Source organism: Pinus tabuliformis, chromosome 7 (genome assembly GCF_031772625.1).
Source record: "Pinus tabuliformis cultivar Carrire ecotype Pingquan chromosome 7, CPIR1, whole genome shotgun sequence".
NCBI classification, from domain to species: Eukaryota; Viridiplantae; Streptophyta; class Pinopsida; order Pinales; family Pinaceae; genus Pinus; species Pinus tabuliformis.
Window position 1 is genome coordinate 58110930 of NC_142293.1, and position 26953 is coordinate 58137882.

General features: G+C 40.1%; 1 protein-coding gene across 4 annotated transcripts in view; it reads right to left on the reverse strand.

Moving 5' to 3' along the window:
* Positions 1–446: 446 nt before the first annotated feature.
* LOC149245179 (uncharacterized) overlaps positions 447–26953 on the reverse strand; it is a 116959-nt gene continuing 90452 nt past the window's right edge. For 3 of the 4 annotated variants that reach the window (XM_089457694.1, XM_089457693.1, XM_089457695.1), the window contains 2 exons: positions 5118–6402; positions 447–1360 (listed from right to left, as the gene is read on the reverse strand). In XM_089457694.1, coding sequence (XP_089313820.1) covers positions 1084–1360; positions 5118–6402 — 1562 coding nt within the window. In that variant the 3' untranslated portion in view covers positions 447–1083. Of the gene's footprint in view, positions 1361–5113; positions 6403–26953 lie in introns of those variants that run through there. The other variant, XM_089457696.1, reaches the window with a different exon arrangement.

Sequence of the window (26953 nt, forward strand, 5' to 3'; positions counted from 1 at the left end):
ATAGTTTATATGTATGTTTCCTCTTTACTCTAAAATGATATACTCTCGTTTCATTTCTCCTTTGTGTCACTGGATTGTATTTTTGTGTCACTTGCTTGTATTTACTTTCTTTTAATATTTGCCAGACGTGAACAAAAAAAAGATAAACGTCAAGTGTCCTGTGCTAGTTTATGTCTTCTTTCTGTTTACTCCAAAAACATACAACCTCTCCTTAGTGTTATTTTAAATTATGTTTCAACTTGTGAGATTGAGGGAATCAATCTCCCTTTCCACTGAAAATTATAACTTCTGGAGAACCTGAATCAAATCAATGCCACTTTCAATCATATGTCCCACATTTCATTTCTCCATTTTCATTCTAAATTATGTTTTAGAATTTCGGATTGAGAGCGGAGAGATGAATTCCCCCAATCCCACTCACAGTTGAATTCATCACACAGTAAAAAGAAACAAAATAACATTTTCCTGATATTAGCTGGAACTTTTGACATGACCCAGTACATGCTTCTAGAACTAATGGAAAACATATTCAACTCCAAACTTCTTGGTTCAACGAATTTTCACCTAGTGTTTACATTTGTAGGGATAGTTCTTAGAGGTTGAATACATTCCAAATTTCACCTGGACATAGATGCAAAGATATTCAAATTGACAGAGCTTTGTTAGAACTTGTAAATATAAGCCCACAGGAGCGTGGTCTAGTTGCACAACTGCGAGGTGATCGAACTTGTGTTAACATTATGACCCAAGTTCAAAACCCCCAAAGTGAGACTGGATTACATTAGGATCTGGGTTCAAAAACCCCCGTGTGGACACAGATGAGGCCAGGTGCTAGGTGCTTATGACGGCACAGAAACGGCTGTCATAGCATAGCAGCCTAACCTAAGGACAGCTGTAAGCAGCATTTACAGAGGGAAAAAATTGAGATTTCTAAATAACATTCGAGTTCCCTTGTTCTGAATTGGAAAATAAACCTGCAAAATCGTACCAAACATTCCCTGGCATTCTGCACTGAGGATGCTTGGAAACAATTAATCAATGACACAAAACATAGAACAAAACCTTCGTTGAATAATGCTAAAATTAGCATGTACACTTCCAGCGACACCCAGACTGAGAACTGGAGCAACTACAGGGTCCATTTTGATGCACATGCTTGAAAGCCTCAGCAACTGCTGCAAGTCCGGCGTGAAACTGTGATGGATGTTCTCTCTCCATCAGATTTATCTTGGGTGCCTCTAGAACAGCTTTAGGAGGATTTAAAGCCCATTGCATCGCCCATATTGCAAGAGGACGCATGTAGATCAGGGACCGATAGTGGCCATCGATTGTCCAAGCTTCAGGTGTTTGAAACCAGTACCTGAAAGAGTATTTTGTGTAAATAACGCCGCTGATAAATTTATATGATAGTTGATGCATGATGCAACATACCACCGAAAATAAAATAAAAAAATGTGAAAGGATGACTGCACGTATTTTCAATATCCCAAAAAAAGCGTTCCATGAAGATTCAGTTTCTTCATAACAAGCTGCACTACTTTTAGAACCCATATTCTATCACAAACAATGTTTTTGCCATAACAGGTGCTAGCTTTTACCAACGAAGTAGCCCAGAAAATATTATTGTAAGGTTCATCAGCAATATGTTCATAAATAGCTACCATAAACTTGTCATAAATCCATAAGCTACCTACTGAATGACATTGTAAAATAACAAATCGAATCCACCAGACTTTAATTTCCAAATTCCTATCTTCTCTTTACAATTTCAACGCACCACTAATCTAGCTTTCATGCATGTCTCCACCATCCATACAAGTAGGAAACAAATATTGGCCTAACGTGCTGGGTTATGAAGGCAATATTGTTGCATATACTTTACATTTTCTTCCCTCGTCGCTGTTGAAAATGGGCTGTAACCTTGAAATATTTTTCAAATGACTCACATTTCGAAGGTAATATGTCATGCAAGAAGCTGTAGAGTTTCAGAGTTGTTTTCCAAGAATTTTAATTTTCTATAAGCATCAATAAATTTGCATATGTTGCAGTCTAAGGAGGAAGAGGATAAAAACAGACAGGAGCTCTTGTAACTTCCGAATTCATACAACTTGAAGGTTTCCCATTATTGGCATTGTTACAAAAATGCCAGGAAATTGAAGGCTTCATTTTAGGTTATATACCTGAAGAAAGCTAATTACAGTTCAAATGCAAAGGGGCATCAAACTTGAGAAAAGAAAATATAAAAATTGCTAAATATCTTTTAATAAATCTTCATTTTTCCTAGAAAGGTTTTGACATGAGGATAAGCTATCCTCAGAGCATTAGAACAAACGATCAATGTAAAACTCTTAGTGAATGCTTTTACCGCACAGTTTTCATGACTACAACATTTTGGTACAAGAGGTATGCCAAGTAAAGAGGACAAAAGTTTTTATTGAACTCCAAATATTTACTTATACATTGTAGTAACTCGGAACAAATATTCTTGATTTAAAATCCCATCTATGACAGTTGCATGACTGAGGCTCTGCTTTTGTCAATACTTCAAAACAAGGCGAGTCCCAAAAAACTGAACAATCAAAATTGCAATGCCTTGCAATGCTGTTACTTGAACAAAGCCTATCAATAGATGAGAAACTATGTGATTTGACTTGTTAGTGTCACGCTTGTAATTTGGCATTATGTTATTTCACGAGTAACAATCCTTTTGAAGACAACGGGTTTCACCTAACATTTCTCTTTGTGCTGCAACAAGGCGATGATGTAAGCTATGAAAAGGATCTATATTTATTTTAAAATGCTTGTGTAGAATTTAAATTCATTCTATAATTTTGCATGAAGCTTCTGAAGGTTGTATATACTCCATTGTAATTCTACATCTATGGAGGTCGGACAATTTCCTGTGTTAGTCTTATATCTGATCATTTGGTTGGTTTCATCGGCAATTTGAAATAGAAAAGCACGTATATTCAATTTGCCCACGAGGGTTGGCTACGTACTCTGGAGTCCAGCAGCCAAAAAAAAGTTGAAAGGTGTCAACTATGAAAGCAACAGAAAAGTACACGAGTTATGACACATCTACTCTGAAGTTGGAGAAGCTCAATTGGCTCATTAGCAATGTTCCATGGGGATACATCCCCAGGGGTGGGGTGCACGCACCCAGGACAGAGGGGCGCATGGGGAACATTTCCCCATGTCCCCCTTTTGGAGAAACTCAGGGAGACGCAGGGGAAAATGTTTCCCCAATGTAGGGGTTTCCCCAAAAGGAGTGCTTGTGGACATCCCCCCCAAAGGGGTTCTTGTGGACATCCCTCCTCAAAAAGGCATCCCCCTTAATTTTGCTTGAAAACAATAATCTGAGTGGGAAAGCCTAATATTCAACCCTAGGGCCCTATTAATGCTATGTAATTAATGGTAACGTTAAATTCTTAAAGTAAAAGTGGCATAAATTTTTAACATTACCATTAAATTATTAATTGACACGGGATGTTTGACAATGGTTCTGACCTTATTAAAATTCATATGGAGAAAGAAGAATTTTTTATCCCAGTCAAAATCCAGCAGATTTAACAGTTTTCAGAATTTCAAGATTGCGGGAATTGCAATGTTTTCATTGGATTCTATCATGTATAAAGGTATGGAACTAACATTTAATCAAGAGCACCAAGCCCTCTATGTACCTCAATGTTGGTGGCATCAACTGTTGAACTCCTCTATCATGACCCTAGTAAAATTGCACCTATCACTCAAACAAAATCTCAACTTGACATGTTAAGCCTTTTCTATCTTACTTTAATGCTTAGAGGGTGATATTGATGATGATGATCCCAATATATCTAATGATTTTGATGAAATGCAGGTATTTGTTGTGGCATGAAATTTTTGGACTATAGAATACATCTAGATTCTAGAACCTCTTTGTTGATGTATTTCTGGTTCAAATATTGCACTCGGAAACCATTTTGATTACATGCACCCTTCATTTTATAATATATATATGAGAAACTTTGCATATTTGCATATAATGGGTTGGATTCATATGAGTGCACATGAATATTTGCGTATATTTTTCCAAATTTGAATATTTATGTATTTTTTGGTTGATAAATTGTTTTTCCCAATTCCCAGTTTTGGGGTCAACCAGTTCTATCACGGGTCTAGTTTTGATAACACTGATTCATTATCCATTGTTCATTTTTAGTTTTAACTTTTGAGTCTTGACTCTACATACTAATGACCGGTCTGGTTTTGATAACATTGGTTCATTGTCCATTGTTCATTTTTAGTTTTAACTTATGAATCTTGACTCTAGATACTAATGACCTTAGACCATGTCTTTGGTTTGTCACTTTTTATTATTTTTGAGTTCAAGTAATTTCAATTTACTATTTGAAATTACTCAAAACTAAAAAATATATATATATATATACACACACACACACACACATCGATGTCCCCCCTGAATTTCCCAAAAATTTGGGGGTGCTTCCACACGTCCTCCTGTAAGTCTCCCCATTTCCACATCCCCCCAATCGCAGAAACTTGGTGTAACATTGCTCATTAGATAAGATGAGATATGTTCCTTTTGACAATTAAGCTTTGGTTGACACATTACTTGGGAATTTTCAGTATTTCTATCTTTTATTTTCGATCAGCTCCTTTTCATCGAAATACTTTTTGACACTGTTCTAGGAGAGTGGGTGTCTAAAGATATGTACTGATAATTAATTGATGCTCTTAGGGCATATTGTGGCATATTGTGGGAAGAGGATGCTTGAACCAACCATTAACAAGTTCCAAAGAAACAATTAATAGTCCTTACATATGACTTTTTAGGTATCTAAACCCCCAAAAGGACCAAGGACTAGTTCAGGGAAGAAAAGTTTAACATCGCAGTCAATTGACAGAATCAAATCAACTTTAGACAATGAGAGCTAGATACATACACAAATTAAAGGTTCCTTCAGCAGCCTTATTTGTTTCAAGTAAACCTGTGCAGAAGCTGTTTTACTTCATTTAAGTATTAAAGTTGTTACTTTTTAAAATAAAAAACCGTAATGTCAGACAGATTCTTAAAAAGTAGTCATTTTATAATGTAATTTAGCAGAATTGCTTACCCAAAACCATCTTCTGACCAGCCCGCTAGAAAAATCCCCTCAGCTGTAGTGAAGGCCTGATGCTCCAATCCTACATGAAGCATTGTTGCAGCAACACCATATGTTACACCTGTCCATATCTCCCGTGATTGCATGCACGTTTCATCCACTTTTCCATTTTGATGCATGCCATTCACTGCACCCATTCTTCCTCCTTTAATTTTCATAACGTTAAAATCATATATTTTGTGCAGAGCACTTCGTATTTTGTTCTCGTCAAAAAGTGATGGTAGGCCTGAGGCCCAAGCATACCATTGTCCAGCCAATTGATCTGCCTGAATTGAGTTGCTGTTGCTGCTCGTCCCACTATCATAGTTAAAATATGATCCATTCCAAAGCTTCTCTTCATATACTGCTTTAGCCCTTTGAAATTGCCTCCTATATTTTTCTGCGTACTCTTTATGACCTAATTTATCTGCCATTGCAGAGGCAGCTTGAAGTGCAGCAATCCATAGACCTCCACAGTATGCACTAATGCCATGTACCGTCCAAGTATCATATGTCTGATCAGGGAATCCATCATTCTCAATGAGACCATCACCATCCCGATCAAACTTCTCCATGTATTCAATGGAAGCACAGACAGCTGGCCACACATCTTTACCAAAAGTCATGTCACCAGTTGCAACCAGATCCCTATAAATCTGAAGTACAAACTTTGAGTTCAGATCCTTCCACTGACTTGTATCATGAATATTGTATGCATTTATTTCAAGCCAGGGATCATGCAATCCTAGGTCGTGAGGTACAGCACCTCGTACCTTTCTAATTCCCCAATTACCTTCAGCTAGAAATTTAACTTTTTTCTTATCTTCAATTAATACAGCTTTTGCAAACTCACGTTGTATATTAAGTTCAATCTTTGGAAAGAGATCAAGTAGTGCAAAAGATGCATAGAAATGTACATCATATGTACACCACATCATATACTCCACACCTTCCAAATACAGAAAGCGACCAACATTTTCTTCATCAGCTAGTAAAGCATAGTCATAGTCATTGGAGGACCCAGAGTTCATTTCTGTTCTTTGTCCACAATTTTCAAAATTCTGATCTTGTACAGCATTAAAATCTGTATCAGCAGCACCATTGTAACCATTCAACCTCTGAACTTCTGCAACATGATTAGTCTGATCATTTTCCACTGAAACTGTTACTCTCACTTCTGCTTTATTTTCCTTTTTCCTAGACCTTTTCTGAGAACATGACATCTTGTCTTTGTCTTCTTCAACTGGGAGTCCACCATCTGAGAAAAAATTGTTTAGAGCAAGAAAACAAAATTAAAACGATGTTACATATAAAAGTTTGTCCAAAAACTTGCTATAAGAATCGCAAAGAAAATGAGATAAATTGTGTTCCTCTTCAACTAACCACTAAAACATAGTTACATGCATTATTGAAATTCAATAGATTCCACTCATGAAGAATAAACTATTTTCATTAAAAAGAAACATTAATGAACAGCTGTGAATAATCACCCAGAATGTGACACAGGAAAATCAGAGATGAAATCGGAGAAGATTGGCAGTGATCAGGCATTGAGAAATGGTAACAATTTTCATATGAAAATGGGGTACACTGACCTGGCAAATGACAGGATTTATGTTTATTAATCTATTCGAAAGACTGTGCTGCAATTGGCAAAGATGGAGCTTGCATCAACAATGGTATATCAATTGCATTTGTAAGCAGTTTCATAGGAATAATGGTGTCAGCATGTGACAGCACGTTATTTCTGGGATCACAGCAAATCCATAATTCATTTTTTTACACCAAAACCCTAATATGAGAACATTATTTTGTGAGCAGAGGAGTCTTAAATGGATTTGCAAGCAGATTTAAGGATCTGATAGAAATCTGAAAGAATTTTAATAGGCTATAAGAATGTTTTGAAACATTTTCAGAAGGAAAAATAAATCAGACATCAATATAGTTATAAACTCCTACCCAATATTGCACAACTCGGACTCGTATAAGACTCGTCTGGCTATTGAGTCCGCGACTCGTATAAAAATCGGGAACAACTCATATAAGACTCAGTAAAATACAGAACAGAAAATAGAAGAAAAAAAAAAAAACTTAAAATATGGTCAATTTTAAGCACAAAAAAATAAACTAATGACATTTCCAACCCTTATAAATTATGAGGGTCTTATGATAATCTTATGAGGGTCCACGGGTCTTGAAGAGTTTGGATGAGATATGAAGGGTCCGAGTCTTATAGGAGGGTCTTGGCCTCTAGAGTCGTTTAGGCATTTGACTCGTGAAGACTCGCGAGTCTTCAAGAGCCTCATAAGCATCATGCTTCACTGCTCCTATTTTCTCAAAGGACTTCATCATGAAGCTGTTTTTTGAAGTGCTTGGTATTATAAGCGTCTTATGAGAGTCAGAGGGTCTTATGAGGGTCCATGGGTACTGAAGAGTTTGGACGAGTCTTGGAGGGTCCGAGTCTTATAGAAGGGTCTTGGCCTCTAGACTCGTTTAGGCATTTGACTTGTGAATACTCGCGAGTCTTCAGGAGTCTTATAAGCATTGTGCTTCATTGCTCCTATTTCCTCAAAGGACTTCATCATGAAGCTAATTTTTGAAGTGTTCGGTATTCATGTGAGCTAAGTTACCAGATCCATCAAAGTCTCATCTGAGATCTGTGTTTCTGTAGAACAAATCTGTATCTGGCAAAATCCATACCAGATCTGGAAAGAATCAATTTCTGGATTGGAAAAGGCAGAAGATCTGCTCAGGATATGTTTCCAGCCTCCACCAAAAACATATCAACCAGAGATTTTCCAAAACAGCACAATTAAAGAATAACATGTTTAAAATAATTAAAATAGCATATGTATGGGGCCTTAAACCCTATCTTTTGCCTATAAATTAACCCTCCCTCATTCTAAAACAACCCAATTCGCGTGTTCCATTGCTATCTGCATTTTTATGTTTGTGATGATTGCAATGTTTACACATCATCGCAATGTTTACATGCTTATTATGCCAAGAGGTGCTCTACAGCCCAGTCTGGAGGAGTTGTAGTGGCACTAAATTAACCCTCCCTCGTTCTAAAATAAACCAGTTCGTGTGTTCCATTGCTATCTGCATTTTTATGTTTGTGATGTTTACACATCATCCCAATGTTTACATACTTATTATGCCGAGAGGTGCTCTACAGCCAGTCTGGAGGAGTTATAGTGGCACTTTAGATGAAGCATTAGGTCAAAAGAAAATAATATTAAAACATAATGTTTGCTCAATTTAAAAAATTAATAAAAAGTAAAAAGTAATAAAAATAATAAATAGATTCAATTCAATTTTCTATCATATAATTTTGTTTTTATTAATAAAATTATAAACGATTATTATGGAAAAAAATCATAATACGCATTTAACATTAAAATAATTTTAAATAAAAATGATTCATATTTGTAATCATGATATTTAAGAACATATAATTAGAAATAACAATATTCTTATATAGAGATGTTAAGTATAAATAATAGTTATAAACTAAAATCCATTTTACCATATGAATTAAAATAATTATTCATGTTTGTAACCATGATATTTCAGAACTTTATATTTAAATTTAATTAATAAGCATACAAAAATTTAAAATAAATTATAAAAAGTTATAAAATATGCCAAAGAAAAATGGCAAGAGCATATATATGTAACTATATACATATAAAACTTGAGGAAATGTTTGTAAACATTGACATGATATAACCAAACTTGAGGACAGCATTGACATGATATGTAAGCATTGCATACTACAAAACCAGCATAGATCCATTTCAACTCTTGATATACTAAAAAAGGCAAGAAATCGATATTAAAATAAATTAATTGACATTGATATTCAAATAATTTATTTAAGTTTTGCATTATTAAAAAAAAAATAATTGACATCGACATTCAAATAATTTATTCAAGTTTTTTATTGAAGTATTTTTTTCAGGGTGTAAGAAAAATACATTTTATTCCTTAACCGTGAAAAGTGAAAATATACAACTTTTCCAACTTTTAATTTCTTTAACTCCCTAAAATTGATATAAAATTATGTTACTTCACATCGATATCGAAATATTTTATTTACGACTGACAATGCAAGTGAAATATTTTTACATCTTCATATTTTTATTTAAAGAATATTTTAAATTTATTTTAAAAAGGACTTGGAGAAAATTCGTTGGTGATATCCCTAGGAGAAAATTTTCTCCAAGGTGGTCCTCAGTCGACAGTCCCTTGCAGTCACCAACTAACTCATTGTGCCATTTCTCCACCACCTAAGCCACTCATGTGCTCCCTCACCCATCTGTCTTGATTGTATGTTTGACTGTGGGCCACCCAACCTTAATGGTATGTCTTGTCATTTGGTAATTGAGTATTGAGTTTACTTATCATGGACACTTTTGTTTGCTTGATCGTTGGCTAGAGAATTTAGGATCCTTCATATTTGAAATAAGTGAACCTCACTAAATCCATGAAGGAGTGAGAGAATGCAATTTATGATACGGACATGTCCCTAATGGGGGGGGTTCTCTCTTTACTAGAGCCAAAATAGGGTTTCCCTTTAGATGATATCGTTTCACTGCCAGATAACTTGGATTATGGTCCATCAGAGAGCGAGCCTCGTATATGTTCTTCGTGGTTCTGAGTCGGATCCATCGGTTATGAGTAAACTGCTAATCGTGGCTGAGCAACTCGATCTCGAACCATAACTACCACTGGTGAATCTGGAATCGAGCGAAGGGTGAGCTTGCCGAACTCTCGACTAAAGGAGAGGGACAGACGCACATTCAGTGGTGCCCCGGCTCCTAAAAGGTCTTTATCCCAGTAAACCTTTTCTAGCCCTTCCACCTCCTCAATCGAGTCTGACATACATGGGAGGGTCTCAATCTCTAATTGGGTGGGACTAGTAGGGATGCTGGGCGATAGAGTTCAGGAGATACTCGCTGGGCTCTGTTTCGGCTCCTTCTGATGCTCGATCTCGATTGCGAACTGGCTCTGAATCAAGCGCTTCTTCCGATTCATCGACTAGCATTGGCTCCCGGGTGGTCCTATATCTCAATATCGATCTGCGGGATCTGCTCCAACTCCTGCCCATGCCTTTTCGCTTCATATGCCCCTGGTCTATCCAAGATCTTATTCATATGCTCGAGTAGTGCCTGTGCCCGGTTAACCGTACGGAGCATGGACTGAAGGGAAAGATGTGAAAGCTGCTGCTTACTCCGCTGCTTTTCATGCCCTAACCGCGCTCCCGATGAACTACTGGCCCTGGAGCTCTATCTGAAACTAGCAGGAATGCTCCGCTGTTCAATCTTCCGGCTCTGCAATCCTTGTCTGCTATGTGGGTCCGCCCTTGGCTTCGCACTGGGCCGTGTCAGTCTTCAGAGACAGGAAGGAAGTGCCGGTTGGAAGGCCGTAGAAGGGGTTCAGAGCAAGCAGTCTGAGGAGTATAAGTTGGCCCTGATAGAGGTGGGAAGATTGGAAGCCCATCATTTTTGTTCCCATCGAACCATCCGGAGAAGTGCTTTTAAGAAGATGTGTTCGCCCAAACTGGAGTTAACTCGGGGCGGGAACAGAGCCAGGGAAGACTTCCTAGGAAAGTCGTTCAGGTGTGATTGTCTCCATAGTTGGGGTTTGCCTTAAGGTGGAATGCTCTTGTCCCCTCTCCCGGACATGAATGCTATTTTCCGCTTGTTAAGGCCCCTTCAGGAAGTAACGAGACCGCTGATCTGGAGGTCTTCAAGGAGTCACTTGAGTGGGTTAGGCCGGAAGATTGACTCGTATTTTATTGTCGAATCCGGGCCACATCTTATAGTAGGATTAACGAGTGATGCCGATAGGTGGGTAGGTTGGAAAAAATAGGTAAGAAATAAATGATCAAGGTCCCGGAGGGGCTTGCGCTTCCTAGTGCAAGGTTGGTCCTTAAATAGCATATATATAGGAGTTTCTCGCCGGGTACACAACCACCCACTGGCTGCGGATGAGGGCGAGGGCTTTGAAGGTAGGGCGTGTGGTAAGGCTTCTTGGGTGCGGTAGGTGCTGTTGATGGCGGGATGCAGGCCTTGAATCGGGTCATAGGTAAACGTTCTCAAAGTGCCATGTTCATGAAAGAGAAAATCGACTTCTGTGTCCTGATGATAGATTTCCCATCGGACCCCCTAAAGAGTACTTTTTCAAGACAAAACGATTAATAACGCCTGATGAAGTTGGGATGCCTGATTGGATGGATGGGAAAACGTATATCGTCAAATGAACTAGTAGGGGGGTTCAGCAGAAAGAGTGGGCTAGGTTTGTGCTTTTGTCCCCTAGACCTCTTTTGGATGTTACCCTTGGATCTTAGTCTTGTGGGATCTCCTTTACTGACCATTTGGTTTTAGGGTGGTACTACATGGGAAACCCCGATTTTGGTTGCGTGGTCCCGCTCCCTCATCCACATATATCACTCCCATTCCATTTATTATAACCCCATTCATCATCTTTCCCACCTGGGTCCACATTTCCTCACTAGGTCTACACAATGTTAGCCTCCCCTTTCCCTTGCCCCCACCTTGGGTCAGGCTTGGAATGATGCCCCGAAGGTTGAAGCAGGTAAAAAGAAAAAGTAAAAGCATAAATGGCCACATTCAACAAGAAAATGTACCACAAGATGCAAAAAATGGTCAGGACAAATATAGTTAGCACATGGGCAAAAGCCAATAAATGAGCTCTACCCAATATCCATGGCCATCACCCTAGTTCCATAGGCCCTAGATGAACCTCCTTTATCATTCAGGAACCCATGATTGTCCCAACCCTTGTTGGGCAATGAACTGTGAAAATTCTATCACTGTAGTAACTAATTTACTTTTCCTACTTATTCCACCATAAGTTATTCATGAAATCACTTCAATAAACATTGAAGTAAATATTGTTGCAGATATCACACTGTAATACAGAAACAAACATATGCACAAGAATCAACACATTAACACAGATGTTTTGGACTAATGTCCCCGGAAAAACCCAATGTGGGAAAACCGGTGCAGCAAGGGAGCATTTTATTATTCATCAATTTTCTAGTACAACAGGGTGCCAAACTGGCTTACCCACTGATAGACAAATTCTCCAGCACTTCTTCTCAACCCAACATTAGCCCGGCTGACCTTTGCATGGCCCGAAACCCTCTGCGTCAGCTTGTTGAGACTTTGCGTAGCCTCTCTGGCCTTCTGCATCACTCCTGCAGCCTCTGTGTGGATGACGCAGGCCCTGCTGACTCTGCGCAGTCTCCGTTGCCTCTGCGTGGCTCCCTCTGGCCCTGCATCTGCCCTTTCTGCCTCTGCACTGATCTCCCGTCTCTCTGTTCCATACTTGTTGCCTCCTAACTGCTCACTAGACCACTGATTCAATTTCTCAACTAACCCCACTCTAGAAATTGAATTGACTAGTCTCCCTCAGTGTGTCCTCCAAGTGACCCTCAAGCCTCCTCCTATACTTTTCTTGTTGACAAATTAACAGCCGAGATTAAGTCCCTAATCAACAGCTAAGATTAGATCTAGCTTGATCCATAACTTTTGGACCATTCTAACATAGTTTCATATTAATTCACATTAACATTTTATTTTCCCTAAGTTTAGACTTAGTGATTAAATTAAGAATATTAATTATTTTAATATCTCCCAATCTGTTTAGAATCTGCCCAAACCCTTTCTGGGTATTGGAGATCTCATGTGCCTTAGCCTCCCCACCAAGTTTCGTGACTAGAGCACATCCAATGCTACCCCAAATCAACACTCCCTCTCAGTAAGGACCGTGCTCTGGCAATACTCCTCGCTGAGCATCACTCTGATCATCTGACATCGGTTCCTGTGCTGATGCTAAGCCTTCCTACCCAACATCCTCTGCACTGTTGTATCCTGTATTGTTGCCCATGGCTCTACCACTGCCACTGCCATTGCTACATCTGTACGACAACTCCCTCTCCATCTGCGTTGTTGCTTGTCCTTTCTCCCAACACTGCAACTCCCTCTTCATCTGTGTTGCTAACACACTCATCTCTACTTCTGAAAGGGGTTCTTTACCATCCCCATCTTTTCCCTGAAGTAGTCAAATTTTGACTTTCCAAGGGCCTTGGTGTGGATATCTGCCACCTGTTCTCCTGTAGGAGTGTAGTTCAACTATACAGCGCCTCGTTGGACACAGTCTCTGAAAAAGTGACACCGGATATCAATATGCTTCGACCTATCATGAAACACTAGATTCTCAGAGAGTTTGATGCAACTCTGATTATCGCACATGATCCTGGTCGCCTCCATACTTCTTCTGAATAGGTTCACCAGCAGTTTTCTAAGCCATATGGCCTCACACGAAGTTGTGCTTGATGCCATATATTCTGCCTCAGATGAAGTCAAAGCCACAGACTTCTGTTTCCTACTACACCAGGAGGTCATTCCTGATCCAATGTTGGAACAATACCCAGAGGTAATTTTCCAATCCACTGAACTTCCTGCCCAATCTGCATCCATAAATCCACTCAACCTGATATCCTTCCCCTTGGTGTATAAGAGCCCATAATCAACTGTTCCCTGTAAATACCTGAGAACGTGTTTGGCTATTGCCCAGTGTGCCCTCTTTGGTTCCACCATGAATTGACTGAGGGTGTTGACAGCGTAGCAAATATCTGGCCTAGTATTGACCAGATACATCAGGGACCCTGTGAGCTACCAGTATAGGGTGGGATCAACATCCTTGTCTTCTGATGCATCAATCTTCTTCCAATTGGTGATCATTGGCGTAGCCATAGGTCTACAGTCTCCCATCCCGAATATTTTCAGGATTTCTATAGCTTACCTCCCTTGCCCAAGGAAGATTTCTCCTTTTTGTTGCCAAACTTTCAACCCTAGGAAATAGTGCATTCGTCCCAGATCCTTCATATTGAACTTTTTGGTTAGATTCTTCTTGCAGCCCTCAATGAGTCTGGATGATCCTGTCAGAAATAGATCATCCACATATAATACTAAGACAAGCGACTCGTTCTCTACGACCAGATAGTAAAGATTCGAATCCGCATCACTCTTGACAAACCCCATCTTCTGCAAGTAGCCATCTATTCAACCATACCACGCTCTCGATGCCTGCTTCAGCCCATACAAGGCTTTCTTCAGTCTGCATACATGAGACTTCTTCTCATGACTTTCAAAGCCCTCTGGTTATTCAATGTATACCTCTTCTTCTATTACCCCATTCAAAATTGTCGTCTTGACATCCATCTGATGGATCTCCCATCCCATCTGGGCTACAAGAGATATCACAGTCCTAATAGATGTATACCTGGCTACCGGGGCGAAGGTTTCCTCATAGTAAATCCCTTCCTTTTGACCATACCCCCTAGCCACAAACCAGGGCTTGTATTTCTCAACACTGTCGTCCGCAGCATATTTGATCTTGTAGATCCATCTCGAACCTACCACAGATCTGTCTTGAGGTCTTGACACCACCTCCCAGACATCGTTCACCATTATGGAGTTATACTCCTCTACCGTTGCATCTAGCTAGACCTGATGCTGAGCTGCCTCCTTTGCAGGCTCTCCATCCTGAGCTACTAACACCTAATATCTGTCTGGCTGTTTTCGCTCCCTCTTACTGTTCCTTTGCTCACCGATGAAGTTTTTTGCATCACGCAAAATCTGACGAAGTTCCTTGCTAGTTCTTCCTCTCCCAGCAGGTGCTTCTATTCACTCCTCCTCATCCTGAGAATCTTCCTGACCTGAGGAAGAATTCTTCACTTTTGTTGGTTGAAGAGGCATGACCAACGGATCCTCTTTCAACTGCTCCTCGAAAGTCATTTTGCGAGATCTTCTAAAAGCTCTGTCCTCCATGAACTTTACATCTCGTCGTGCTACTACCTTCCTGCTCCCTAGAAGATAGATTTTGTATGCCTTGGCATTCTCGCTATATCCCACCAAATATCCCTTTTATGCAATCTGATCCAGCTTCTTCCTCTTTTCTTCGGGTATGTGGCAATATGCTAAACTCCCAAATATCCTGAAATGACTGACTTCAAGCATTTTCCCAGTGAAGCCTTTCTCTGGAGTAATCTTGCCCAATGCCCGATGAGGAGTCCTGTTCTGAACATAGACAGTTGTGTTGCATGCTTCCGCCCACAGGAATTTTGGCATATCTTGATCATATAGCATGGCCCTAGCTGCTTCTACAATAGTCCTGTTCTTTCTTTCTGCTACCCCATTCTGCTCCGAATTGTAGGGCATTGTCCACTCTCTTCTGATGCCCTCCTTAGCGCAATCATCAATGAAGTCCTTATCGACATACTCTCCACCATTATCTAAGCGCAAAACTTTTATTTTTTTCCCAGTCAAATTCTCCACCAGAGCCTTGAACTCCTTGAATCGACAAAAAACCTCATTCTTGGTTTTCGGAAAATAAATCCAAGTTTTCCTTGAGTGGTCATCAATGAAGGTAAAGAAATACTCTGCACCACTGAGAGCTTTGACGGACATTGGTCCGCAGATATCTGAGTGTATCAATCCTAGTGCACTCTTGGCCCTGTGTTTGCTCCTAGGAAATGCCGCCTTGGCATACTTTCCTAGAGCACATCCCCTGCATACATCATCTCATTCCGTACTCAGATCTGGAACTCCTGTTACAGTGCTCCTGAGAGTTCTCAGAGCTCCATGGTGCAAGTGACCCATCCTTCTGTGCCATAGTTCGTTCAAGTCCTTGTCCCCATGACTGCCTATTAGTGCCATTGGTGATTCTAGTTGTAATCTATACAACTAATTACTTTTGATCCCAATTTGCACTTTCTTTTTCCAGCTCGGGTGTTTGACATATACCTTTTCCTTGATGAAGTAGACGTCATAGCCCTTGCCTTGTAGTTGTGACATGGAAAGTAAGTTCATCCCCAATCCTGGTACATGCAACACATTTGTGGCACGAAACTGCTCTCCTAATTCTGTCTGAAAAACTATGGTACCCTTCCTTACTGGAGTACACTTTGCCTTGTTCCCATGGTGATCTAAAAGTTCATCTTCTCTTGATATTCTGAGAAACACTCCCTGATTCCCGTCATATGCCACGAAGCTCCACTGTCTATATACCATACTTTTGATGATGCAGCACTAGTCATGCACAGCACCTCATCTTCTAGCCTGGAAGCCAACATAGAAAAATCGAAATCTCTTTCTCTTGTGCAATCTTCTAAAAATATGCATGAGTCCCCTGAGGTGGATGCCTTTGCATCGTGGTCTCGACCCATAACTGATTTTCCCTTTCTGTCTCTGATTACTTGCTCTAATAGCATGTGAAAACTAGTGTTCCACGAGGACACGTCCCCCATGGTCGGGTACGCGCACTCCTCGCACCCCACACACCTGGGACGGGGGGACGTCTGGGGAAACGCTTCCCCACGTCCCCCTTTTTGGGGAGACACAAGGGGGGACGTTTCCCCAGTGTGGGGGATGTGATTCCCCAAAAGGGGGACACCCCTCGCACCCCACACACCTGGGACGGGGGGACGTCTAGGGAAACGCTTCCCCATGTCTCCCTTTTGGGGAGACGCGGGGGGGGGGATGTTTCGCTAGTGTGGGGGACGCGACTCCCCAAAAGGGAGACGCATGGGCGTCCCCCCCTCAAAATGGGCTATGCGTCCCCCCTTAAATTTGCTTGTAAACAATGATTTATGACAGGGAAAACCTAGTATTTGACCATATTTCCCTACTAATGCTATGCAATTCATGGTAATGTTAAATTCTTAAATTAAAAGTGACATTCTCCTTTATTTTTCATTTTCATCCTTTTACTTCAATTTTTAACATTACCACGAAATGACTCGAGATGTTTGAGAGTGGTTCCGACCTCATTGGATCTCATATAGAGAAAGTAGAATTTTATATCTCACTCAAAATCTAACAGACTTGAGAGTTTTTCAAGAATTCAAGATTCGATGGATTGCAATGTTTCCATTATATTTTGTCATGTACAAGGGGGTATGGAATTAGTATTTAATCAAGAGCACCAAGCCCTCTGTGTATTTTAGAGTGACTTTTAGACTTATCACTCCACTGTTTTTGAGTTTTAGCTATATCAATTTACTATTCCGGACTTTAGATTTCAGTATCTATTATAGTCTATTTTTCTTAGTACTAATTAGATTCTAGAATGATGAATGATGAATTTAAATTTTAAATCAATTTAGAATTTAGAATGATGAATTTAATTTTTAAATCAATGTAGATTCTAGAATAGTGAATAATGAATAATGAATATGGATCAGAGTCATTCATTATTGAATCTCGTGGTCTATGGATGAATCATGTATGTATTAGTAAGGATGATGAGTATGGATCAATGTATTTCATTATTTAATTCAAATATGCATGTATTATTGTATTTATGCTTTCATTATAGAATATGAATTATATATATATATTAAAAAGGAAAAAAAATTATATACCCCAACGTCCCCCCTAAATTTCCCTAAAATTTGAGGGTACTCCCACACGTCCCCTTTGTCCGTCTCCCCGCACCCGCGTCTCCTCGTCCAGGAGTATTGGTGGAGCATTGCTAGTCATGCACGGCACTTCTTCCAGCCTGGAAGCCAACATAGAGAAATCGAAATCTCTCTCTTGTGCAATCTTCTGAAAATCTGCATGAGTCCCCTGACATGGATGCCTTTGCATCGTGGTCTCGACCCATAACTGATTTTCCCTTTCTGTCTCTGATTACTTGCTCTGATACCATGTGAAAAGTAAAACTCTATCACTGCAATAACTGATTTACTTTTCCTACTTATTCCACCATAAGTTATTCATGAAATCACTTCAATAAACATTGAAGTAAATACTGCTACAAATATCACACCATAATACAGAAAAAAACATATGCACAAGAATCAACACATTAACACAGTTGTTTTGGACTAATGTCCCCGGAAAAACCCAATGTGGGAAAACCAGTGCAGCAAGGGAGGATTTTATTATTCAGCAATTTTCTAGTATAACAAGGTGCCAAGCTGGCTTACCCACAGATAGACAAATTATCCAGCACTTCTTCTGAACCCAGCGTCAGCTTGGCTGACTTTTGCATGGCCTGAAACCCTCTGTGTCAATGTGTTGAGACTCTGCACCGCCTCTTTGGCCTTCTGCGTCACTCCTGCAGCCTCTACGTGGATGACGCAGGCCCTGTTGGCTCTGCACAGTCTCTGTTGCCTCTGCGTGGCTCTCTCTGGCCCTATGTCTACCTTTTCTACCTCTACACTTATCTCCTATCTCTTTGTTCCGTACTTGCTGACTCCTAACTGCTCACCAGACCAGTGGTTCAATTTCTCAGCTAACCCCGCTCCAGAAATTGAACTGATTGGTCTCCCTCACTATGTCCTCCAAGTGACCCTCAAGCCTCCTCTTATACTTTTCTTGTTGACAAGTCAACGGCTGAGATTAAGTCCCTAATCAACAGCTAAGATTAGATCTGGCTTGACCCATGACTTTTGGACCATTCTAACACAGTGTCATATTAATTCACATTAATATCACACTTTCCCTAAGTTTAGACTTGGGGATTATATTAAAAATACAAATTATTTTAATATCTCCCAAACTGTTTAGAATCTGCCCAAACCCTTTCTGGGAATTGGAGATCTCATGTGCCTTAGCCTCTCCACCAAGTTTTGTGGCTAGAGCATATCTGATGCTACCCCAAATCAACATGAACTGCCCTACCTTAAAGGGGGTATTCATTGTTATATCTTACACATCATGCTCTTATCCTTCGAGCCCCGAGGAGTTAATCAAAGAAAAATCATAAAAGGCAGAAGGCATATAAAGAAGGGTGGAAAAATCAAGGTCGGGGCACCTCATGTACCATGATGGCTCCCTCCATATATGCCCAGGTGTGGGCCGATGATTGCCCCTCTTTATTCCCTATTCCATTCACCTCTTTGTCACATGCCACCACCATTTGAAGGGTGTACCTGGACATACTATCCCCTTAAAAGTAGAAACCACCTAATAAGGTACTTGGTTAACCCCCTTCGGAGCTTGGAGACAATGGCACATGCCAAAACCTACTATGGAAGGGATTGCCATTATGACGTGTCCACTTGTTCATGGCTTGTAAGCTCTTTTACCCGATTACTTTAATGACTTGTTGGGCTAGAAGGCTAGGGGACGCATTGGATCTTATGCAAGATTGAAGATGGTTTCCATTTGTTAAAATTGGCAACTAGGGCCAAACTCCACATGAGTCATCTTATTTATGACAGCTGATATTTTTCTTGGATTCCTCTCACCGAGAGGTGTAGGATTGATCTAAAGATCATCCAATTCCGATATGTATAAATAAAGATATGAATTTATTTATATTATGGGCAAATTGTCAAGGTCGGCTAGCAAGCAAAACAAGTATTCAAACCCCCAACTCATCCTCAACGTTGCATATAAAAGGAGACCTAAAGTCATTTTCACCATCATCTCATCTCAAGTCTCACTCTCTTCTCTTGTGATTGGGTACGCATATCTGGGTAGGTGTCTCTTACATGTGCGAAGGAAGGACGAATTTATGTTTGATTGCGTTGACCAAAGTTGACCGGACTGCAATATTGTTGTTTGACTGTGTTGACCTCAAACGTTGACCTCTTTTGACTGCAATTTTGGTGAGGCTTCTCTATCCTAGCAGGCCGCAGATCTGGGCACTGAAATCGAGGCAATCTAACCTCTCCTTTGACCAGCGTTGACTGCCCTAGGGCTGGCCGCAAGTTGACTTTTGTTAACCAATTTTTTACTGGACTTTTTTGGACTGTTTTGGGTTGATTAGGCTTGTTGTTGGAGGCCGAAGTTGACTAGATTTGACCAAGCTGATTAGAGGAATAATTATACCTTGTTTGACCAACGTTGACTTTTCTGGTTAGGGCATTTTACTGCTGTCATAAATTATCAAATTTGTAAATTGTACTATCTCTCTCTGCTAAACTATTGAAGAATATAAGAAGAATTGATCAAGGGTTTCCGCACATTGGGGTTTGTCCCAGGCTGGAGCCACATCTTGTGCCCTCTTGTCTTGGCTATTGAAGAATATAAGAAGAATTGATCAAGGGTTTCCCCACATTGGGGTTTGTCCCTGGCTGGTGCCACATCTTGTGTCCTCCTGTCTTGGCTTGTCTTCTACTATTTATGTTTATGTTCTATTTTCATTTTACTATCCTGCTGATGTGATTGCTAAACTGGATATTGATATTGGGCTAATAAATTTCTCTTAAGCATAGAACATACCATTGTTACCTAAAATTTACACCATTTTGAGTTTGGTCTTCCGATACAGGGTCCTAACTCTCCAAAGGGCTACAATGTCACATGTAGGGTGTGTGTAGAGAGTCATGGCCCTCCACAGTAGTAAGCAGCACTCCATGGATCCCCAGAGATGGTCAGAGATTGCTCGAGATTCACCTATTGGACAAGGAAGATGCATCTAGCTCATCATGCCCAATCGGCCCCACAGTTGTACCATGCACTTGGCAAATGACCCAGGACTTGTATGTTGATGTGACATCACTTATATTATCATTTGAGCCCTTATAGATGGTTTGCAAGCATCTTCGATGTACTTGGAGACACATGAGGTTATTTGGATGCCCCCACACCCACTAGAAGCACCACAGGTTTATTGTTTGGAGAACACAGGGCCAACCCCTTGTCCTTCACTTTTGAGAGTCAAATTCATCAATATGGCACTTATGGCACTTATGGACTTCATCAAGCCTCTTGGAGGGCTCAACAACATGTATTATTCATCATTTGACCTCTTGAGAGGCTTATTATTTTTCTTTTTTAGCTAGTTTGGTAGGCTTGTCACCAAAAGATAGTTATTTTGCACTTTATTTCATTTTAGCGGCTAATGTAGGCCTAATTAGGTGATCCGAACTCCTAAGTCTATAAATAGGAGTGATGTGAACTCATTTATCATCATCACTTCGATTGGATCATATCTACTTGTGATATTTTCTCTATCTTTTGAGGATGAGATTTCTAGTATGAATGGATGAATTTCGATGTTTGGTTAATCTTCTTTGTCTTGGAGCTTCCATCGATGTTTGGTTAATCTTCTTTGTCTTGGAGCTTCTATGATTGGCATATCTTGGTGATTGAATATATTCTTCTTACATGTAAGTACTATGTTAATGCTATTTTGATTCTTTATGTTGTTGCATTCATGATATTGGGATTTTCGTTATTCTAGGGTTAATTTGTTGGTTTTCTTGGAACGAAATTGAGGAAATTGAATTTTTAAATAGTGATATATCATGTATGGGCCATGTTTGAATGAATGAATGTTCCTAGAGACTTTTTGTCTTGGTAAGTCACCAAATATTGTTGAACGAAATATAAAGACCTTGAAGCTCCTTCCATTAAGCCCTAATGGCCAACAAAGTTGCTTTTTAGGCCTCCTTGACAAGTGGAAATAAATCCAAACTCTTAATCTTCCATGACTCCATCTCTCCCAAAGGATTAGGCACTGGTCCTCCATAGGTGATCACCTTAAAGCATATTTTTTGCACCTTTTCCTCTTCTCTAGGTCTAGCCACGCTAGGTCACCTAGGGCATCATTTTCCTGACAAAATACCCGTAGAAAAAGTTTGATCTCTTGACCTCTTTTGCGCTGGTGTGTCCTCAAGGTCTCCTCCAAATTTGAAGAAATTACGACAATGGGATTGTGACATATTCCAAGCCCTAGCCCTGAGATCAAACTTTGCCCTTGATTTCCCTACGATAGTACCTCATAGGATCATTTTGGCACCTTTAAGTGGAAATTCTTTCTTTGATCCTCTTCCCCTCCTTGTTTAGGTTAAGACCATCATTGGCTGAAATTATTTCTTTGATCCTCTTCCCCTCTTTGTTTAGGTTAAGACCATCATTGGTTGCTATACTCCCTCCTCTTAACCTTGGTTGGGTTCACTTGGTCCCATGTGGTCCCATTTTTCATCAAAGTGAATTCTTCAAAGACAACTCGGCAATCCAAATTGTGCAAGGGTTTTAGGGATTGGGAACTCCTTCACAAGCCACACTCCTCTAACCTAGCCCTTAAATCCTCAACTACTTCTCCTAGAAAGCCTTGTACCTTGCTTAAGAAGCAAGCAAACCCCACTCTTGACTCCCTTCTAGGAAAGGATCATTGAGGTCACTTCATATCCGTTGTTGATCTATCCTTCACAAGTGACTCTCTATACACCGGGTTTGCTCACATCGGTGAAAGTCAGTAAAGAGTAGGGAGCCTTAGCTGCCCTTGACCTAGTAATTGCCCCTTTAGTATTCCCTTTTAGGTCCCCTGCTAGTTTGAGTGGTAACATTTATGGCGTCGTTGTCAAGGATACGAAACGTATTTGTTCCCCATATGACATTGACATATCATTATTGGTGATTCCATTAGAAGAACAAAGCCCCAGTTCTTCATTGCACTCCAAAGTTAATGCTTGTAGGGTGAAGCAAGCATCTATCAAGGCAATTTAATATGCAAAATCATAGAAAATGGACTATCGTAAAAGAGAGATTAATCTCGGTTCTACATTTGCAAAACTCACTCATCAAGACATCCAAAAACTACAAAAGAATGTGGATAAATATCGCAAAATCTTATCAAAATGTATTGGAAGCTATGGTTATGGAACTCATGTTCGGGTTTTATAGGTCACAATGACTGCAACTCGACATAATGAGGGGTTTCTATGAAGAGGATCCTAGTATTTGCTGCTGTTCACTGCAGTAATTAAGTACTTCCACACTCAGGAAGGGATGACCTGTGGAAATGTTTACTAAATCCTCTCAATTAGGTCTAGTAATAATGCAGCCATGCATTTACTTTCAGTTTTAGCTTTCTAGTCAGTGTTAATTTCTTAATTCCAGATCTCATTTTAATTACTAGCAATTTTTATACCCAGATAATATTCCTGCAATTACTAGATGTAAAACACACTGGAATTTTTAACAGAAATATTATATAGCATAAGCACACTAGAGGAAATCTTTCACATGGCAAATACCCTCCAATTACTCTTCACTTTTATTATTTGACAAATTAGAGTTCCCTTACCGGAAAATGGGCCCCAAAGAAAATATAATTTTTTTACAGCAAAATTAGAGCCTGGCAAATCAACCCCTGAAAACCTCGACCTGCACACAACTGAATTTCCTCCACTTGTGCAGCCTCTAATAATCCTGAAACCCTCGCAAGTGTGACCCATCTCACAGTAACCCTCCACATGTGTAGCCCATACACTATTCTCCTCACACGTGGCCTCTCTGAAGCTCAATTCGCGCACACGTCAGCCTTCAACAATTTCTGGTACTCAGAAAATCAAATCGGCTTTAGCCTCCACTCAGTCTTCCTTCTGGATTTTCCTGTCACTGCTGCAACACTTCTTTTCTCTTCAGCCTTGAATATCACACTCATTCTTGCTGTGTCTTTCTCCTCTCCTTAGCCTTGCTTTTATAATTTATTATTGAGCTAAATCCCTAACCCTAATCTCCAAAGTGATGGATATCTAAGATTAAATCCTAACCCACTTAAGATCAATGGTTAAGATTAAAAAATATTCACTAAAGTAAATAATTCAGTTTTCCTTGGTTTCTTTAGCTCAATAGCCAACATAATTTATTATGTGTTTTTCCTAAGTTAGATATAGGCTAAATTACAAAAGCAAGTTACTCAATAAATTAAGCAAGTTTCCTACAGCTTTGGATGACTCCTGCATGCTTGACACCCAGCCAATGCAGAGGTACCTGACCACTGCTACAATCATCAACAATCAGGGCAAGGAGTAGGGTGCATCAGATGTGGCTAGTCCCAGTCAATCTCATGCAGGTGAAGGCATACCCCTAACTTGTTTTCAGAATCATGCAAGCAAGGAGCAAACAGCAAGTGGTCAAGACAGTTAAGGGATAGAGTTTCATCTGCTTTTCGAGGCAACCTGCATGCATACACAGTCTTGAATGCATGCCTACCACTACACAGTTTTCGGTAGTTTTTAATCTACTAGTAGAAATTTCTAAGAGCACAGCCAAGGGATTAACAACACATCTGATTGGTCAATAGCATGCAGTGTAAAGAAGTTTCTCACGTCTAGCAGGACGGCACAGTATTCAAGGAGACAGAGTTCTATAAAGGCAGGCAAAATGATAAATCCATTGTTTTAGGATAGATACTAGAGGATTTTATCTCTGCTTCAGTGATTCAAAATCTTTTATACCTGTAATCATCAAACAGTCTGGAATTCATGAAAGCTCGAGTACTCGGTCAACAATTTTTCCCCCATTCTCATTTATTGTTCACTGTTAATGAACGTCTCAGCTATCTTTTTCACTCTAGGCAACTTAATCTCGTGATTGTGTGGGTTTTCCTTCCCCTGATTTCAGTGAGATTATTATGAATCCGAATGGCTATCCTCAAACCCAGAGATTTGTAGGGTAAGAACTTGCCTGTTATTAGGTTTGAACTAGGACAGGGTTTTGTATAGGAATTAGTTGTAGCGTTCAAAACATCTCATCTACCAAGATTCATGTAACACAGATGCCTCACTGGCATTCTTCACCTTCAAAGTTCAAACAGACATTTTCTCTAGTGCTTACTGACTACATGACCCAATGGCAAGCACCGGCTTCCAGATCTTTCCCTAAAGTTGTTCGCATTTTCTTTTGTATTTTGCAAGCTTGTTGACCTTTCTCTTTCCCACTGATTCAATCTGTGCATCATAGGCAAGTGATAAGGAGACCTATCAACAAGAACCAACCCAGTCTGGGAGGAGCTCGGAAGATAATAAGTCATTTGCAACTGAAATTTTCAAATGAAGCTCACTCTAGGTCACAACACACACCAATGGTGGTCCTGATAAAATCTGAAAATCCATGTGTTGTGTGGAGGTAGCCCAGAACAAACTTATAGACACATAACAGCAGTAAGGAGAGTTTCCAAAATGCCAGTGTGTCTAAGTCTTTGGAACAAAGTCTCCCTCGAAACTAACACCCTTGGCTCAAAGAACTCCCTCATCAAGTATCTCTAATAGTCTCTAATTGAGAGCAGTAACATCTAGCTTGGAGAAAGTGTGACCTGCCATGATAGTCTGATAGTTGTTCAGATAATTTGTGGATCAAGTGGACAATATGGTGGGACCATGCAAGTGGGAACCCTGAGGAACTGATGTTATTGAATAGATCGCTTTGCTGGTGTTCATGTCCCATATCACCTGTCAGATATATGAAGCAAAATGTGACAAGAACATGGGGGGGATGTGACTAGGACAAAGGCTTGTATAGGGATGTCATACAGAGTGGTTGTATGGACAAACATGGATTGGGAATCAAGGTCTTACGCAATTTTAGTCTCTTCTGAGAGAAAAAGAGATGGTTCTTGTGGCAAAGGAGATGATGGTAGGATTTCTAGAGTTTGGGGTAAGAGGCAGGGTTGTGTAAGATGGCATGGGTGAGCTATTTATGGTATGTGATTTGAATTATCCATTGTACGATAAATTCATTAAGCTGGATACAAATTTCAGGGAGCAAGAGAGGCATCCAGTAATGTGGGAATGCTGAGGACCAAGCACTGACAAATATACATAAGTCAGTCTTGATTGGCCAGGACAAAGTTGATGATGCTAGCACCCCGCTATGGGAGATACATGAAGAGCTGTTTGACTCCATGAAACAAGGAAGGCCATCAAGGATTGGCAGCTCATGAGCCTCACCCAAATGTAGAAGGTTCCTATCATAAGCTAAAAGAGGCCCCAATCCATCATCCTCATGTAAAGGTCTAGTGAGGCTGTAAAATTCCGCTTTGACAAACTTCTGATTTTCTTTAGAAATTTCTGAGTTTTTAGTTGGAGTTTCAATGAGATATTTCTTCTAACAGTTCGGTTACACTTTGCTGTAGGTGATGTTTTCATAAATTGGCCTCACTGTACATTGTTCTTTTTTTCTTTTCTTGTCTCCAAATAAATTTGTAAATTTAATTATATATTCAGAAATACAATGCAGCTGGGAATAGACAATAGTAGCTACAGGAAAGGCATTTTTTTCATTCAACAGTTTGAATATACAGAGGGAAGACTTGAGAAATTAAACCTGGCAATGAAGATAAGCAATGAGAGTAAATTCCAGCAAGGACTTTCAGACCCAGAATGCTGCTCCAACACTTGCTCAGGTCACAGGCATTGGAATGAGTCTCCAGCATGCTGAAACAACAGTGATAGACCTCCTTACATGTCCAAATACTTAGCAAACTGTACAGTGCTGGTCCTCTGGCTTATATCAGTCAACAATACAGTGTTTCGTGGCCCCCACAATGTCAGAATAAACTCCACGCAGAAGGGTAATCACAGCTACGTCCAGCAGAGGTGGTGCATTTGACCCACGTTCCAATTGATACTCATGGGCTGCACCAAGTTTGGTTATCTAGCTTCCACGCACAAGAGTAGGCCCCACGTCCAGCAGAAAGTATACGGCCTGGGAACAATAGAAGATAGGCCCCACAGATGTACGTTCAACTCATTCTCTCACACGCAGTCCACAGATAACACAGAACCCGTTCAGCAGTTGGAATAACCCATAGTTGTGGCCAGGTGCTCGAGCTGCTCTTTCCAAGAGGAAAATCAAACCATTTCCTTTCACAGTTCAATGACCACGATGAGAATAGTGCTCTCCAGATTTAGATTCAGCCTGTGTTTGTTTCTGAAGTTCGATTTCCAGGGCTCAGATGGAGCTTGTTCCCTCAGACTTTAATGACTCCTCAACCTGCAGTGATATAGAGAATATGCAATAATT